Source organism: Pipra filicauda, unplaced genomic scaffold, assembly GCF_003945595.2.
Source record: "Pipra filicauda isolate LSUMZ 115617 unplaced genomic scaffold, ASM394559v2 scaffold137_size4652046_pilon, whole genome shotgun sequence".
In the NCBI taxonomy this organism is placed as follows: Eukaryota; Metazoa; Chordata; class Aves; order Passeriformes; family Pipridae; genus Pipra; species Pipra filicauda.
In genome coordinates this window covers 4,287,835-4,303,830 of record NW_024103851.1, presented here as the reverse complement: position 1 = coordinate 4,303,830, position 15,996 = coordinate 4,287,835, and the positions used below count along the sequence as shown (strand labels likewise).

At 42.6% G+C, this 15,996-nt stretch overlaps 2 protein-coding genes and 1 long non-coding RNA gene across 11 annotated transcripts in view; 2 read left to right on the top strand and 1 right to left on the bottom strand.

The window, feature by feature from the left end:
* LOC113983147 (mediator of RNA polymerase II transcription subunit 1-like) overlaps positions 1-6,752 on the bottom strand; it is a 37,180-nt gene extending 30,428 nt beyond the window's left edge. For 3 of the 6 annotated variants that reach the window (XM_027711985.2, XM_027711986.2, XM_027711996.2), the window contains exon 1: positions 6,190-6,749. In XM_027711985.2, coding sequence (XP_027567786.2) covers positions 6,190-6,256 — 67 coding nt within the window. In that variant the 5' untranslated portion in view covers positions 6,257-6,749. Of the gene's footprint in view, positions 1-6,189 lie in introns of all 6 variants that reach the window. The other 3 variants (XM_027711998.2, XM_027711999.2, XM_027711995.2) reach the window with 3 other exon arrangements.
* On the top strand, positions 1,719-3,203 carry LOC120322623. Its single transcript, XR_005562433.1, has 2 exons — positions 1,719-1,827; positions 2,238-3,203. It is a non-coding gene; the product is annotated as an uncharacterized LOC120322623 (long non-coding RNA).
* Positions 6,753-6,774: 22 nt separating the features above from the next.
* The window catches only part of RALA (RAS like proto-oncogene A), a 31,968-nt gene continuing 22,746 nt past the window's right edge, over positions 6,775-15,996 (top strand). The window contains exons 1-2 of one of the 4 annotated variants that reach the window (XM_027712009.2): positions 6,775-6,879; positions 15,629-15,715. The gene's annotated coding sequence lies outside the window, so the exon portion shown is untranslated. Of the gene's footprint in view, positions 6,880-7,300; positions 7,457-15,628; positions 15,719-15,996 lie in introns of those variants that run through there. The other 3 variants (XM_027712005.2, XM_027712008.2, XM_027712010.2) reach the window with 3 other exon arrangements.

Sequence of the window (15,996 nt, the reverse complement as noted above, 5' to 3'; positions counted from 1 at the left end):
CTGTACTGTATTGCATATTTACTTATCTGTGAACATCACAAAAATATTCCCTGGGTTGTATGTGCTGAAAAAGCATAGAGAAAGAAAGACTATGTTTACTTTGTAGAGCTTAACCTCTAAATGTAAAAGGCAGATGAAAGTTGAGATGGGAAATGGAGGAACTGGCAGAGCAGATTAGTGACACTGTCAAGAGTATGCTGTGGTTTAACACAGCAATTAAGCACATTGCAGCTGCTCACTTGCACCCCTGCAGCAGGATGGGAGGAAGAACTGGAAGGGTAAAAGTGATAAAGCTCAAGGGTTGAGATAAAGACAGTTCAACGGGGAAAGCAAGAGCTGTGTACACGAGCAAAGAGAAACGAGGAATTAATTCACCGCTTTCCATGGCCAGGCAGGTATTCGGCAACCTGTAGAACAGCAAAGCTCCACCACATGTAACAGTTACTTGGGAAGAGAAACACCATCACTCCAAAAGTCCCCACTCTTCCATCTTCTTCTCCCACCTTTTACTGCTGAACATGACACCAGATGGTCTGGGTCATATGGGATATCCCTTTGATCAGTCAGAGTCAGCTGTCTCGGCTGTGTCCCCTCCCAGCTTCTTGTGCACCCCCAAGTCTCCTCACTGCTGAGGCAGCGTGAGAAGCAGAAAAGACCTTGAGGCTGTGGCAAGCATTGCTCAGCAACAACTAAAACATCCCTGTGGGTTATCAACACTGTTTTCAGCACAAATCGCAAACATAGCCCCATACTAGCTACTATGAAGAAAATCAACTCCACCCCTGACAAAACCAGAACAGAGTAAAACTGAGATTACTTGAATCCCAGTCCAGTAGTCTGTCACCTAAGACCTGAAGCTGTACTGCCTAACAGCAGGCACCAAAATAAGCTTTGTCACATCAGATTCTCCTGCTAGTTTTCAGAGCGAAATAGGCACACTCAGAGGGAGATTTGGCCCCTCCAGTATGTGACAACCCTCTCAAGGCAGCCATCACTCTTTGTTGTGCAAAGTGGGAGCTATCTCCCAAGTCTGCCCTTGGGCATACCAGTTGGGCATACCTCAAGAGTAGTATATCCTTAAAACCTGACCAGCCCTTACACAAAAACACAGAAAAACACAGTTACAAACTTGAGAAGTATGAGTATGTTGATAATTAGCCAAGCAATAGTTTAACATATTCTTCACTCATTGTTACTTAATATGCGTCTCCTAGAACGCTTCCATCAACGCTGTCTCCGTTCAATCCTAAACATCCACTGGTCAGATTTTGTGACCAATACGTCTGTTCTAGAACAAGCAGCAGTCACAAGTATTGAGGCCATGTTGCTGAGAACACAGCTGTGTTGGGCAGGACACGTCTCCAGGATGAAGGACCACCGCCTCCCTAAGATCTTGCTTTATGGTGAACTTGCCACTGGCTGCCGCATGAGAGGAGCCCCGAAGAAAAGATACAAGGACTCCCTGAAACAACATCTCAGCCTTGGCCATATTGATCATCATAACTGGTCTACTCTGGCCTCAAATCGGGAGGCCTGGAGACACACCATCTATAACGCAGCTGTCTCCTTTGAGAACACACGCAGGATCACCCTTGAGGAGAAAAGGCAACGCAGAAAGAACCGTGTCTTGCAGAATACACCATCTAAGGTGTCTTTCTGCTGTGCCTTTTGCAATCGGATATGTCTGTCATGTATTGGCCTCATAAGCCACCAGCGTGCCTGCAACAAATGTGGATAGAGCCTTCCCAAATCTTCGTTCGCAAAGCCCAGCCATGATGATGATGATGTTACTTGTGTTTTCTCACAACTGCTACAAACTGAAGGCAGGTAAAAGCTTCTAGCTCTTCCTTTTTGAGTGTGTGTGTGTGTGTTGTGTGTGTGATTCTCCTCGGAATATATGTGGATTTTGGCTGGGTGATTTCTTTTCATCCATCCTGCTACTTAGAAACTCCATTAAATCACAAATACATTTCATGCATCCTTATGTATTGGTAGTAAAATGTTGTCTAATAAATTCTAATACAGCTGTGCCACCAGCATAAAAGAGAAGAAATTAACCATAATACCAGGAAATCCTACCTTCCTGTATCGATTTCAGTTCAGCAATACTTCACAACACAAAGGCCCACACACCCACAAGATTCAGCACATGCCAGGGTAATTGATTTGGGCTCAAATATGAGGGTACCCTCAAAAACCATTAAATGGTTTTGTTCTCTTTCTCTTTTGTCCCTTAGAAAAACGAAGTCTCTCCCACTCTGGAAGATTTATTGAGCTCTTAAAGGAAGAATGGATGATTTATGCATGATAAGGTGGTTTTCCAAAGAACGTGGTTCATTTGTTCATGTCAACAGAAATCTAAGATAAAATTACAGTGTTAAATTATGCATACTTTAGATATACATTGTGTGCTATGAAATGTGTGTTAAAGTAAAGGGAACATGTATTTTTTGTTCCGTGGGAACGGAAGTTGCACATCAATGTTTTTCCCAAAGATTTGGACATGTTTTGTCTGATATATCCACTGTATCTTTAGCTTTTTAAAATAAGTGGAATTATTTTATCAGTTGATTTCTTAGCTTTATTATAGTACATAATGCAAATACTACTAGCACACAATTAATTACATCTCTGCCTAATTACACTTTGTAATTTTTCCCTGTAAGTATTTTACATGCAGAGCTGTACTGGCACATATGCTAATACATAACAAAAGACAACCATTACCTACATCCTTAGAGCCACATTGCAAATGTCTACAGTACTGCCTGTAGGGTTTTAGGTACCCATGGTAGCATTTAAACACCAGAGAGCAGGGAGCAATTCAAACCTGTTGCTGCCTTGGGCTGTGAACCCCTAAGTTCTTATGCAGTCAGAAGAGTGAAATAGCTACACCTACTCTCCTCTGACAGGTTGCACTCTCACACTGATGAACCAGAGCCACACCCTAAAACATCACAGGTGCTGCAGAGATGCTCTCACTGTGGTGACTTGTTAGCAATTGAATAGGAATTCTTAACGTAATGCATTTTCATGGAAATACTTCTGTTAGTTTTGAATTAAAGAGCTCATTTTTTCCACTTCGGTTTGGCAAGGTGCCAGGGGACGCTTCCAAGCAAAAGATGAAGGGTATACTATAAACTCGTTTTAATTGCATTATCATACGCACCTTAGCCGCAAAATAAAAATTCAAAATAAAATTACATTTGTTGTCTTCAAATAGCTCTACAGGGAGATCAAAAGGACAAAGGCCACATCCATTAACAAGTAGGGTGGTGCAAAATAGGGAGTGAAGTCCCTCCTACTGTAAGTGAAGAGCAGGTTTGAGACCACTTGATGAAACTGAATAGCCACAAGTCCATGGGGCCTGATGAGATGCTTCCCAGGGGCCTGAGGGAACTGGCTGATGTTGTTGCCAAGCCACTCTCCACCATATATGAAAAATCCTGGCAGTCAGGTGAAGTCCTCAGTGACTGAAAAGAGGGAAACACTGCTCCTATTTTTAAAAAGGGGAGAAAGGAGGCTGGGTACATATCGGAGACCCTCATCCCTGTGGCTGGGAAGACTCTGGAGCAGATCCTCATGCAAGCAATGTTAAGCAGGTATGAGACAAAGAGTTGATCCAAGACAGCCAGCACAGCTTCACTAAGGGCAAATTGTTCCTGATCAATCTGGTGGCCTTCTATGATAGAGTGACTACAGTGGTTGACAAGGGAAGATTGTCATCTATCCAGATCTCTGTAAGGCCTTTGACCTGGTCCCACATGACATCATTATCTCCAAATTGGAGAGACATGGATTTGATTGATGGACTATTTGGTGGATAAGGAATTGGCTGGATAGATGCAGAGAATTGTGGCTCTGTGTCCAGGTGGAGGCCAGTGAAGAGTGGTGTTCCTCAAGGCTCTGTCTTGGGACTGGTGCTCTTTAATTTATCAGCGACGCAGAAAGTGGGATCAAGTGCACCCTCAGCAAGTTTGCAGATGACATGAAGCTGAGCAGTGCATTTGGCACAACAGATGGAAAGATGCCATCTAGGGGGACAAGCTTAAGAAGTGGGCCCATAGGAACCTCATGAAGTTCAAAAAGTACAAGTGCAAGGTGCTGCACCTGGGCTGGGGCAATCCTAGACATGAGTCCAGACTGGGAGAACAATCCACTGAGAGCAGCCCTGTGGAGAAGAACTTGGGGGTTTTCAAGGATGAAAAGCTGGACATGAGCCAACAGCGTGTGCTCGCCCAGAAGACCAATGGTATCTGGGGCTGCATCAAAAGAGGACCGGCCAGCAGGTTGAGGAGGGAGGTGATTGTCGCTCTCTGCTCTTCCCTCGTGACACCCCACCTGGAGTGCTGTGTCCAGGTCTGGGTTCCTCAGCACAGGAAGGACATTCATTGACTGTAGAAACGAGTCCAAAGGAGGGCAACCAAGATGATTAGAGGGATGAAGCACTTCTCTTATGAGGAAAGGCTGAGAGATTTGGGGTTGTTCAGTATGGAGAAGCAAAAGCTCTGGGGAGATCTCATTGCAGCCTTCCACTACTTTAAGGGGGCTTATAAAAGAGAGAGTGATGTTTTACATAGGGAGACAGTGATAGGACAAGGGGGAAATGGTTATAAACTTTATAAACTAAGAAAGGAAATTTAGATTAGCTCTTACAAGAAATTCTTTATTGTGAGGGTGGTGAGGCATAGGAACAAGTGGCTCAGAGATGACGTGGATGCCCCATCCCTGGAGGTGTTCAAGGCCTGGTTGGATGGGGCCCTGAGCAACATGTTCTAATGGGTGGCGTAATTGCCCATGGCAAGGGTGTTGGAACTAGATGATCCTTAAGGTCCCTTCCAACTATTCTAAGCATACAGGCATTTCCAGAGTGAAAGAGGTGCTAGCAATGCCCTGGTAATCCACACCGTGTCTTACAGGGCAAAGGCTGTTTTGGACTAGCTCTAGTATTGAAGGAACAAGGAAGTACTGAATGGCTGCACACATCAGCATTAATGAGACCTTAACTATAACTCACCCACTCTTCCAATGGAAGGGTTCTGGAATATGTAGTAAGAACTAATACAGTACAGAGATACTCAAAGGGCTGCAGAAGTTGTGCCAGGATTTCTTGAGGACTCCTGAATCATCGTGTGTATAGGATCATGCAAAGACTCTTCCAATCTTTTCATGGTCTCATGAAAAGTCTATTCATAGCTGGCGTGCAAACTTTTCCCTGTCACGAAATACCAAAAACATTTTGTGTCTTCTTTTGGCTGTTTGGTTGACTCAATGTTACCAGCTTTCCTTTCCTTCTGTCCTTTTTTTCCTCTCTCCATTTAACAGAATCCAACATTTCTTTAAGTAAATGATTGTATTTGGTATTTTTATCAGAATGATTTGCATCTGGAATTTGCAAAAATTAGCTCATACTGAAATGTGAGGCCAATGAAACTAAATCCTAGAGGGATATGTACTAAACACTGACTAAATATCCAAGATATCAAAAATTGCAGAAAACAGAGCACAGAGAAAAACAATGAAGATTTTAAAGTGCACCTGCTTTGCAAACAGAGTGCAATAGCTGCATGAACAGGTGCAATAGCTGCTTGAACACCTGCATCTCAGGTGAACACTGAGATCAAAGTTTTCCATCTGAGGTGATAAAATCTGGAATTTCCAGACTTGGAAACTACCTTCAGTCCAGTAATTATGTGGAAGAGGGGAGCCTTCAAAATAATTTGTATTGTCTGTGAATATTGCAGTTACAGCCTGAAAGCCAAAGACTCAAAATGAGCAGCCAATTTCGATATTATGCTTAGGTTCCGTTACATCACTTACATCATGAGTTTAAATCATGATGTGTTTACACAAAGCTCCCATTTATGTCCATGATTTAGCAGTTACAGATACAGTTATTAAGGCATCGTTGCTATTATTTCAATTATTGTAATTAACATGGATTATCTCCTTGTTCTGGCATGTATAAAATCCTCCATGCATTGAGTGGTCCATGACTATTAAAAAAAAACAAAACCAAAAACCCCCAAACCTCTAAGAGTCGCAGTGCTTCATGTTCCCTTCTGCCAGTGATCCTTAAACTCAGCTTATTTAATGTTTCCTCAGCTTACACTTGTCCCTGGAGGAAAGCCCCACTAAAAATAATTGTTTATAAATCTAGCGACAGATGTGAGGAATTTATCTCCTTACCACGGCAGGACACGCCTCGCCTATTCTCCAGATCGAGGATTAGCTGGCAGGCAGGAGGGACAGACATCGGGCTACGATGTTTTCTCACTGCCTCCCTTCAGGGTTTCGGCCGAGACAAAGGAGGAGAAGCAGTGAAAGAAAGCAGGTGCTGTGGGACGAGCGGGACACGACCCCGCACCGGGATGACTCCCCCGGGGCAGGAGCGGGCACGAAGCGCGCGCCGGAGAGCGGGGGCACCTCCGGTCCCCCCCCGCCCGTCACCCGCCGCGGCCGCACACACAACGGCACCGCCCCCGCCACGCTCGGCGCGCGCCCTGGCCGGAAGCAGCCCCCTTCTTCCGGGACCGGCACCGGGTCTTCCCGCACGCGCCCCGCTACCCTGCGCCCCGCCGCCCCCCTCAGCCTCCGCCAGCACTGCGCCTGCGCGCCCCGGCGCCTGACACCGCCCTCCCCGCGCGGGGCGGAGGCGGGCGGGGCCACGCCCGGTGACAACGCTCCAGCCCCTGCGGCGGCGGCGGCGCCCCCCCCAGCCCGGCTCCGCCCCGCCCCACCAGGGCCCGCCCTCCGCCCCGGGCCGCGCGCGCCTCCGGCCGTGCGCGCGGGGGCGGCGCCAGGGCCTCACCTCGCGCGCCCTGCCCCTCCCTGCGCGCTCCTCCGGCGGGCAGCGGGGCGCGCGCGCCGCCGCCGCAGGTGAGCCGGGCCGGGCCGGGCCGGGCTGGGGGCGCGCGGGCCAGCCCGGGCGGGGGGGGAGCGCGGGGATCCCGCACAGAACCCGCGCCGGGGGGCGCTGCGGTGGGGGTTACGGGGGGCTCCCGTGCGGGCGGGGGCTTCCGGCGGCTCCTTGCCCGCCGCTCTGCGCCCCCCGAGGGTCGGTGTCGAGGCGCGGCCGCCGCCCGTCCCCGGCGGTGTGCGCCTGCCGGCCCCGCCCGGGCATTGGGACAGGCGGGTGGGGGCCCGGCCGCCGGTCCCTGAAGGTTACGGACGCCGACCTTGGCGACCTCCGGCCGGGGCGCGGGGGGAGCGGGGCCCTGCCGCCTGTTGCGGGGCGGGTGCGGGTCCCGGGGCTGCGGCGGCGCCGCCCGTACCTGTGGAGGGCGGGGCGCGGTAGCGCCGGCACCCGAACAAAGGGGCCGCGCCCCGAGGCTGGCGGGGAAGGGGCCGCGGTGCTCATCCCCCGGCCGGGCTACGCCGAGCGATGACGGGTCCTGCCCTGGCCGGGTGCCGCAGACCCTGGTGTGTGTGAGCGTGTGTGCGCTGCGGTGCTAGGGTGAGTAAGAGCAGGGTTTCTGCAACGTGTAATTGCTGCTCGCTTTCGTGTGCTGCGCTTTTCTGTAGTTACCGGTGACTATAGCTTGTGGCTGCCTGCAACAAAAGGGAGAAGTACAAAGTGTGACTACTTAGTTCCCTAAATAAAAGAGCCTTTCGATGCTCACCTGTTTCGTTAGGTAAGCAATTTGGTGTTCGCTTTTGGGTTTCTTTTAAATAGTAGCTAATAGCTTCAGCTCCTTCGCCTTAATTGACTCTTTGAAATGAAATTGTAAAGTGGGCCATACATATCCCGAGAGTAACCTGGAGAGCAACTTTTGTGTACGATCCGTGTGTTTGTTTTGTAGCATCACAGAACTGTTCTAGCAGAAAGACTGCCGAAATGTTTATTTTCTGACGCCTAATGTTTTGTTTTAAGCTTGCATTCCAGTTCTCATTGGAAAGAGAATTGCATTCTGCTCTGCAAATCATTACACTTGCACGAGTGGAAGAATACGTACCTCTGCTGGCATTTTAGTGTCTGGCAATAGGTTATGGAGAGATCTGCACATAAAGATATCAGTCATTCTTTGTCTTTTCCGCTGGAAGTTAAATTGAAAAGAGAGGAGCTGCTGGGAGAGGGGCTGCATTGACTGGGAGAGGAGACTGGTATTCTGTTAGTTTTCAGGATAATTAGCAGTGATTGTAACTGGATTCTTAATAATTAATCATCTTCTTTTCAGCTGACTCACTAATTTCTTAGCATACACCTCAATATTTAAATCCTGAGAAATTGCAAACATTCTTAATAGAATGAAGAACAACTGTTTGATACATTATCTCTGATGCAGATTATATCCTGCAGTCTGTGCTTGTGAGACAGCTTGTCAAACATTTTTTGTGGAAGCCTCCAAATGGTAGAAATTTTAGGAGTTGCCAGTGCTAGTCATGTTTACCATTTTTTCTTTTCTGTATAAACAGGAAGATATGGTGTACTGTTGCACAAAAAGATCAAAAAAAGCCTTCAGTCCACTGCATGGACTCGTCTGTGAGGTTAAATAAGCTGTGATGCTGAACAGTGAATGTACTCCTTTACTATTGTAAATTCCTTGATCTCAGTCTTCACTTTGTAGTGTTCTTCTGAATTTGAGGAAGGGAAAGATTATAAACATTTTAAAGTGAAGTATTTTGAGTTGCATGTACTTTGACCATGTTGAAATAATACTGTCTTTATTTTTTTAGACCTTAAGGAGAGGATCTTTAGCCATGAAAGTGAAAACCAGAATGTCTCCTAGCTGTGCATTTGTTGTAATCTCTGTCACCTGTGGCTGTGTACTCTTTGGATAAATAATCCATAGAAATAGTAGGCTACTGGGGAGGAAGGATAGAAGTGGAGAAGTGGGGCAGGGAGAGGTGTGGCTGTGAGGATAAGGCAGTACTGGGTGAAGGCAATGAAGGAGGAAGACAAGACTCTTAAATAAGTGTGGTTGGAGACCTTGCAGTGGTCCATGTGTCTTCTGTATTCAGACTGACTTACACCTTCCGTAAGAACAGTTGTGTTCTTAACCTCAGTTAAGTCATGCACTGACAACCCGTATTTATTTTTTCTAAGGGTCTACCATGAGACAGAGGCGTTATGTCTCAGATGAGCTTTTACTCCTGTTAAATTTCAAGTGTATGTGACTTGAAAGAAAATAATTGCTGAGGCAAAGGATGTTGCTGTCTTAGAAACTGATGTATGGCAGTCTCCGATACCAAAGGATAATGTAGGTACAGTGTATTATTATGTAAAAAGTTGTTTAGGAACTGCATTTAGCTAATTGACAACATCATGATTTTTGCTGCAGTTTTACAACTGAAGAAGAAATAATTATATGTGAAAAATCTTTTAACTTTGTGATTGGATTTGTTTGCTTTGCCACCCTAGCAAGTGCTGTAGGATATAGTGGGAATCAGTAGCTGATCACATGTGTTCTAGACAGGAAACTCCCCACCCCCTTGAGAGTGCTTACAGGCAACTTCTGGTAAACTTCTAATGGCTCTAACCTATTGAAATTACTTTGCTTCTAAATCGAAATGTATTTTATGTGAAGAAGGTAGTTCAGTAGGCTAGTGACAGCATTCTTGTGAACATATTGTAGCCTGTCAACATCACACATGCAGTTATGGGGCAAGTGTTTTTAGCCTCCTTTCTACCTTGTGAAGAATTGATGTGAGGAACCAAGCAAATAGAATAGTTGGTATTACTGTATGTCCACTAAATGTTCTGCAAAATACTTTAAATTTTATGAATTACTAAGTAGGGAAGAAATGATTGTATGTTGTTAGTCTACTACATGTTAGTCTACTTAAAAAATCAGCTCTCAGAGTGGTTCTAGAATGTTATTGTTAAGTCTTACTGACTGCAGAATCTGAAATTGTTTATAGTCCTTGTGGATATAAAGAAATTAGAGCCACTTTAACTATAACAAATGTGCCTTGCAGACAGTCCAAGGTGTTATTAAATCCTGTTTTCCTCCTACTCCTGCTTTCTTGACTGTTACGAATCAGAGTGAGCACCTAAAAGGGACTTATCTGTGGTTACAGCTGCCTGTTGAATCTCTTTGGTAGATGTGGATCCCACAGCCATCAGGTTAGGCTTATACCCTTGAGCCTTAGGAGCTCTTCTTAGGAGCTGAAAAAAAATCTGAAATTCCTACAGAAAAAACAGTGTTGGATTTAGAGGCAGGAACAAGTTGTAAAGAAACGTCTTATAGACTAAGTAACACTGCCTTAGAATAACCTGATGAGAAAATTCATTGCCTTTGCCTGGAGGGTGGCTTAGTATTTACTGCTAGTGTTTTGTTTAGGACTAGGTTTGTCTCTATCAAAATTCCCATCACCTTTGGGACAATAGGTTGGTAACACTGAAGTGTCCAGGCTGTGCATAGATGGGGGAAAAATGAAGAAAAGTGCATTAAAGAGGTTAGACAACACAGAGAGAAGATGTAATGAGAAAGACAGCTACTACAGAGAATTCAAAGTAAGCTATGCTGTAATCAGTTTATAATGCTAATATGGAGAAGAGCCAAGAATGCAGAGAAGGTAGAACAAACAGGAGATGTAAAGTTGGTTGCATAGTAACTCTGTAATCCTTACTGGAATTGATAATAGTGGAATTGATGACGCTTATTTTGTGATATTGGCTCCTTAGTTCAAGTAATTACAATGTACACTGAATTCCTACCAATAGAGTTCATTTAATGTATTGTATTTTTCTCTATAACAGTAAGTTTACTACATCATTTGACGCAAGAATGTGGGAATGTCAGGTTCAGTGGCCCACAAGGTTTCATTAAAAGTTGGCATGTAAATACACTGTATGACCAAACAAATATTTCTGCAAATTATGGAAAATGCGATGTATGAAGGAGCTTCGCACTTGTGCTTAGTAGATAGATAGCAGGGATCAGCCATGCATCCAGGCCTCCTTACCTGTTTCAGTTTACTCTCTCAAATGCTAACCTAATATCCTTCTGTGCTACTGTTAAACTTGATCTTTAACTCCGATCCTTGTCTCCAGGAGTCTGAGAATGCTCTATGTGTAACACCCACATACAGGCAGTCAGAAATGTTTCTGTCAACATTAGAGTGCAGTAAACATGGAAGTCTTACAAAAATGAAACTTCTGTAAAGAACGTAGAAAGGTAGCTATGTGTGTTCTAGTCCTTCTCTTTGTTGGTACTCCCGTTCAGACAGTGCAGAGTAAAGCTAGCCTGTCATATCAAGACTGAAGCAGTGTAGTCCTGTTGGTACAGCTGTGCTGTCTCCTGTAAAGGTTTTTAATATGGAAGTAGTTAATTCCAGCAACGCTTTCCCCAGTGGGATTTGTTTCAGACCTCAAAATAAAAGAAATTATACAGACAGGAAAACAGTGGCAATGTGACAAACTTCTGCAGGCGTGCTGTGTCAGTCTCAAAACCCACTCTTGATGGGTGAGGTCGCACCATGAAAAATGTTTGAGTAGATGGACCCAAAGGCCCTACTCAAAGCAAAGCTGGTAGCAGCTGATCCCTAACCATCTCTCGCTGTTACCCGTAGAGATCAAAGTAAGCAAAATTAGTGAATGCAAGTGGTTATTATGTGGAAGAGCTATTTTGGGATGACACCACTAGATTGTAAAGTTCTTGCACACTTAAACACCTAAATTAATTCCACCTATGTAGTAACGTGCAAATAAGCTTCATTCCGATCCTCAGAACACTTGTATTTTAAGAAATAACACTGCACGCTCTTAACTGATTTCTGCAAGATCAAAATTTGTATTTAATATCCAAATTTAGAATTCATTGCAATGTTTCAGTTACTGGTCCAGGTACACCTTATTACAACTTGAATTCTCTGACTTTTTATAAGTTTACATTTTTGAAGTTGTCACTTATTTGAAAATGAGTATGACATTTGTTTTTCATTGATATAGTTCACATAGTGAAGTCAGTGATGCAGCGCAGGTCTTTGTGAGTATGATTTGTTAAAGCATCTTTCCCCGCTGCTCCAGGTTGTGCTGATTCAGGCATGATGGCTTTGAGATTCCAGTTCATTCATATGCACTGGACGTAAGGTGTATAATAAAACAGGAAAACTTAACCTAGAAAGAAAACCTTGCACTCATGACTCCCGTCTATATAGTCAGTCCAGTGTTCTCATTCAGAATTTAAGGAGCAGATGCATTAAGCTAAGTATCAGAAACTACTCTCTGTTCAGCAAGTTCACCATCTAAAATGTTATTAAGTGGTTAGTGTTGCAAGGAAGAAAATATAGCTACTTGTAACTTTCATAATGTAACACCCGTGTATTCTGCAACATCTTTGAGTACCCCGTCTGAAGACACTCACTAACTTAAAATGCATAAAATTCTAGTACTTGATTGTTTTTCCCTGTTTATTGAAGACTATGATACGAATAATAAAGCAAAATTAAGATGCTGATAAAGAACAAGAAAGCTGCCCATCTGAATTATTAATTTGGTTTGCATCAGTAGTCATTTTGTTTTAGTGTATAGTGTAACATAAAGGACTGCTTTTAGAAAAATAATTGAAGAAATACAGATGTATTTCCTTCAGAAATATTAAAGAGAATTAACCAAGTGTTTTTTCCAGGTGCAGCACTTTTTCTGTGAAAAACTTGTCTCAGCTGTGATTGTGTAACAATAGTTAAACAGGAGCTGTTGCTGCCATTTGGACTTAAAGAAGTTAAATTCCAAATCTTAATCCAAGCTATGTCTCTGTCCTCTTTCTTACATCTTGTTTTGATAATAACTTGGATTTCAAGTCATGATTTCAGCTTCTGCTGTGAGGGGAAAATACTCACTTTTGACCAATATAAATTGCATATCTTAAATATCTCTGTTCTTTGTTAAGAAATCCCATTACAGGCATTGCCAACTGGTTTTTCCTGTGTTCAGAGTGTGGGAGGTTATAGTTTTTAGATTGATGGTGTTCAGGAGACCAGTAGCTGATCTACGAAATATTTTAGGAAAGCCTGTATATATACTCCCATGTAGCTGTCTCCCTGTCCATCATTAATTTGGGGCATGTAGTTATTAATTTACTGATGGGTTTACAGTTACAATTACACTTAAAAGAAAGGTTTTATAGTGAAACTGCTCACAAAAATGCTAGAATTTCTCACCTCCTCTTTGCCCAAGAACCAGAGTGAGATACAAAATGTTTGGTTTTGGAATAATTTAGAAGCCTTAGAAGGTCCTGATTTTTGAGAAACTTCTTTACTTGTCCCTGTGTCTTTAATGTTTTCTATTGGATCTTATTGGGAAAGTTGATCTTTTTAAGTAACTTGATTTGGCACATGTTGAATTTTTCTAGTAAAAGAGTATATTTCTCTTAAAGTTAAATGAAAGTTAAGCTATATCTGTTGTATTTTCTGTCTTGCAGTCAAAGCAGATAGAGGAATGAAATAAGCTAATGCAAGTGTTCTCTGCAAGATGTATGAGTTAGAAATGAGACAATGTTTATAACATGCAGAATTTAAGTGAGTTTCTTCAGACTGAAGTATTTTGAAGAGCATTGCAAAAGCAAACTGATTCTAGTGATCTTAAGTGTGGCTTGGAAAATTTGAAGAAAACAATCCATTGTTTGAGGAGTGAAGTTTTATATTTTATGTTGTAGTCTTTCTAATAGATTTTACTACAGTTTTAGGAGATAAGACTTTTACGGATATGGGGGGAAATATGTTTCTGTAAGGAGAAACTGAAACAATCTTGTAGCCAAATTCTAGGATTTCTTTTAAGAAAATATGAACCGTGAAATACAATATGATAAAATACTGAAATGGCCATAACTAACCCAGTCAGAATGATGTAGTTAGATGGTCAATAGTTTGACGGAGATATTTTCAGGAACATAATTTCCATTTCTCAACAGACTTAAGATCATTCATGCTGTTATCTGTGACCAACAGGAATGGCTCTAACAACACTAACTTTTCCAGTCTTTATGCAGGACTCTGACTGTCGGTGCATTAAGGTAAAAGAAATAAACCCCTCAAGGATAAAAGCTGTAAAATTAGCTTCTGACTCTTGTGAACTGATGCTGCAACTCACTTGAAAGCTTGCAAGTGACCAGCTGGAAATAAAATGTTTTCATAAGTCAGCAGTAGTGAAGGTTTTGTAGGCCAGAGAAAATCCTATATTATACCATGCAACATTGAAAAGGTATTAGGTCACATACTTCTCACTGGAATTTAAAGAGTTATGTGTACAGAAAGGAGTACAGCTCACACTTGGTAGCGTTTAGCATTGCAACATGTGTGGAATTAAATCAATTAAATGTTGATAAAGATATTGGATTTCACCATAGACAGACTTCTATAGTAGTTCTTCCCTGGGGAGACTGGCCTTTAAAATAAACTGGATTTTGTCTGTGACCACTGCTGGAATGCCTTTAGCTTTTATGTTGCCTGTCAGGACATGGGAAGAGAGACACACTGGAGAGACCCATCCAGTGATGTGTAATAGTACACAATCCCTAATGGTGCCTTTTCCAAGACTCTTTCCCTTTGGAGTAGTATTACAAAACTGATTTTTAGGATGTTTATCCAAAGTTTTTGATAGCTGCTTTACTTGGTTACCATATAGTCTGAAATTAATGTTGTGCTTGCTTCTGTGTTCCGAAATTGATCCATGATTTTAACATACAGTTATGTGTAAATAACTTTTCTTAGATAGCTTGTTCTGTTAAAATTTGAAACTTTTACACATTCTTGTAAGTCATTTAACAATGTTCTTCAATGTTCTGAATTACCATATGCAGTATAAGAGCTGTAAGTATTCAAACAGGAGCAAAATGCAATTTTTGAAAGTTACTGCTTTACAATTTAGAACATTCAACTTGAAAATATCTTCTGTGGTACTGCAAGAAAAGTCTAATCGGTATTTTAAGCAGGGCAAGATCAAAACCACCTTGCTCTGGCACTTAATGTGGAAATTGATAAATCAACCTGAATATTAATAATTTCATACTGAGTTAATTAACTGAATGCCTCTGTTTCTAGCCATTGCAGGTTTTATGCCTATAATGTGTGAAATAGCCATAAAAGTCTACTATATATCATTCAAGTGGCAAGCATATGTTGAACTAAAAGACAATTAATTGCTCAGTTGGGTCTTTTAGGTCTATTAGATTAACTATCAATTTTTCAAATCATAGCTCTAATAGTTTTAGAATAAACTGCATCTAAAAATGGGGAGGGATCGACTAATGGTGTTTCAACTTTGTGAATGCTGTATTACTCTGCAACATCAGGTGTATAACCGCTCGTGTCCTTGAATCACCTACTCAGAAGGTTAGTTATGAATTTTTGTGAGTCATGATCTGAAATCCTTGCTCCCTGAATAAGACAGAAAAAAAATTACGATTTTAGGAGGAGAAATTTGCTCTGCATAGAATATAAACAGGAAGAGATGTTACCAGAACAAAATACGGTTATAAAAGTACTGCTCTCACAATAATACTACAAAAAAGTACTTATGCATTTCTAATTGGGTGGTAAAACAGATGGCAAAGTCATAAAATGAGTGAAGTAACTTACTTTGCCAAGTCAGATTTCATTAAAGAAGTTTGCAACAGCTGGATGATTCCTTAGAGGAATAAAAGGAAATTTTTGAAATGCAAAATCCAACATGCTCCTATTTTATTAGGTTCCGTTTGGCTGGTGTATTGATGCAGTCTGCCTGTGAGGAGAGAGAACACTTGCCTGTATTTGTGAAGAGGAGATGGAGAACTTGGTGGTACCTGCTTCTTGATGTCTCTTGTTAATGCCCTGCATTTGGTCCTGTGTGTTTGCACCATTTGTGCTGTGGCCTTTGATATAAATGTGCTTGCACTTGCTGGAGCACTTGTTTCCTGCATCCTTCATTGTTATAAGCTGTTTTATTAGCACAAAATGTGAAGGATAGTGTATTTTAGTATTTCTACTCTGTTGAAACTTCAGTCAGCGAGGCACTGAGAAGCGGAAGAAGGCAGTGCTTGCCTCAAATGATTTATTTAAAAGCTTAAACCTTTTCTG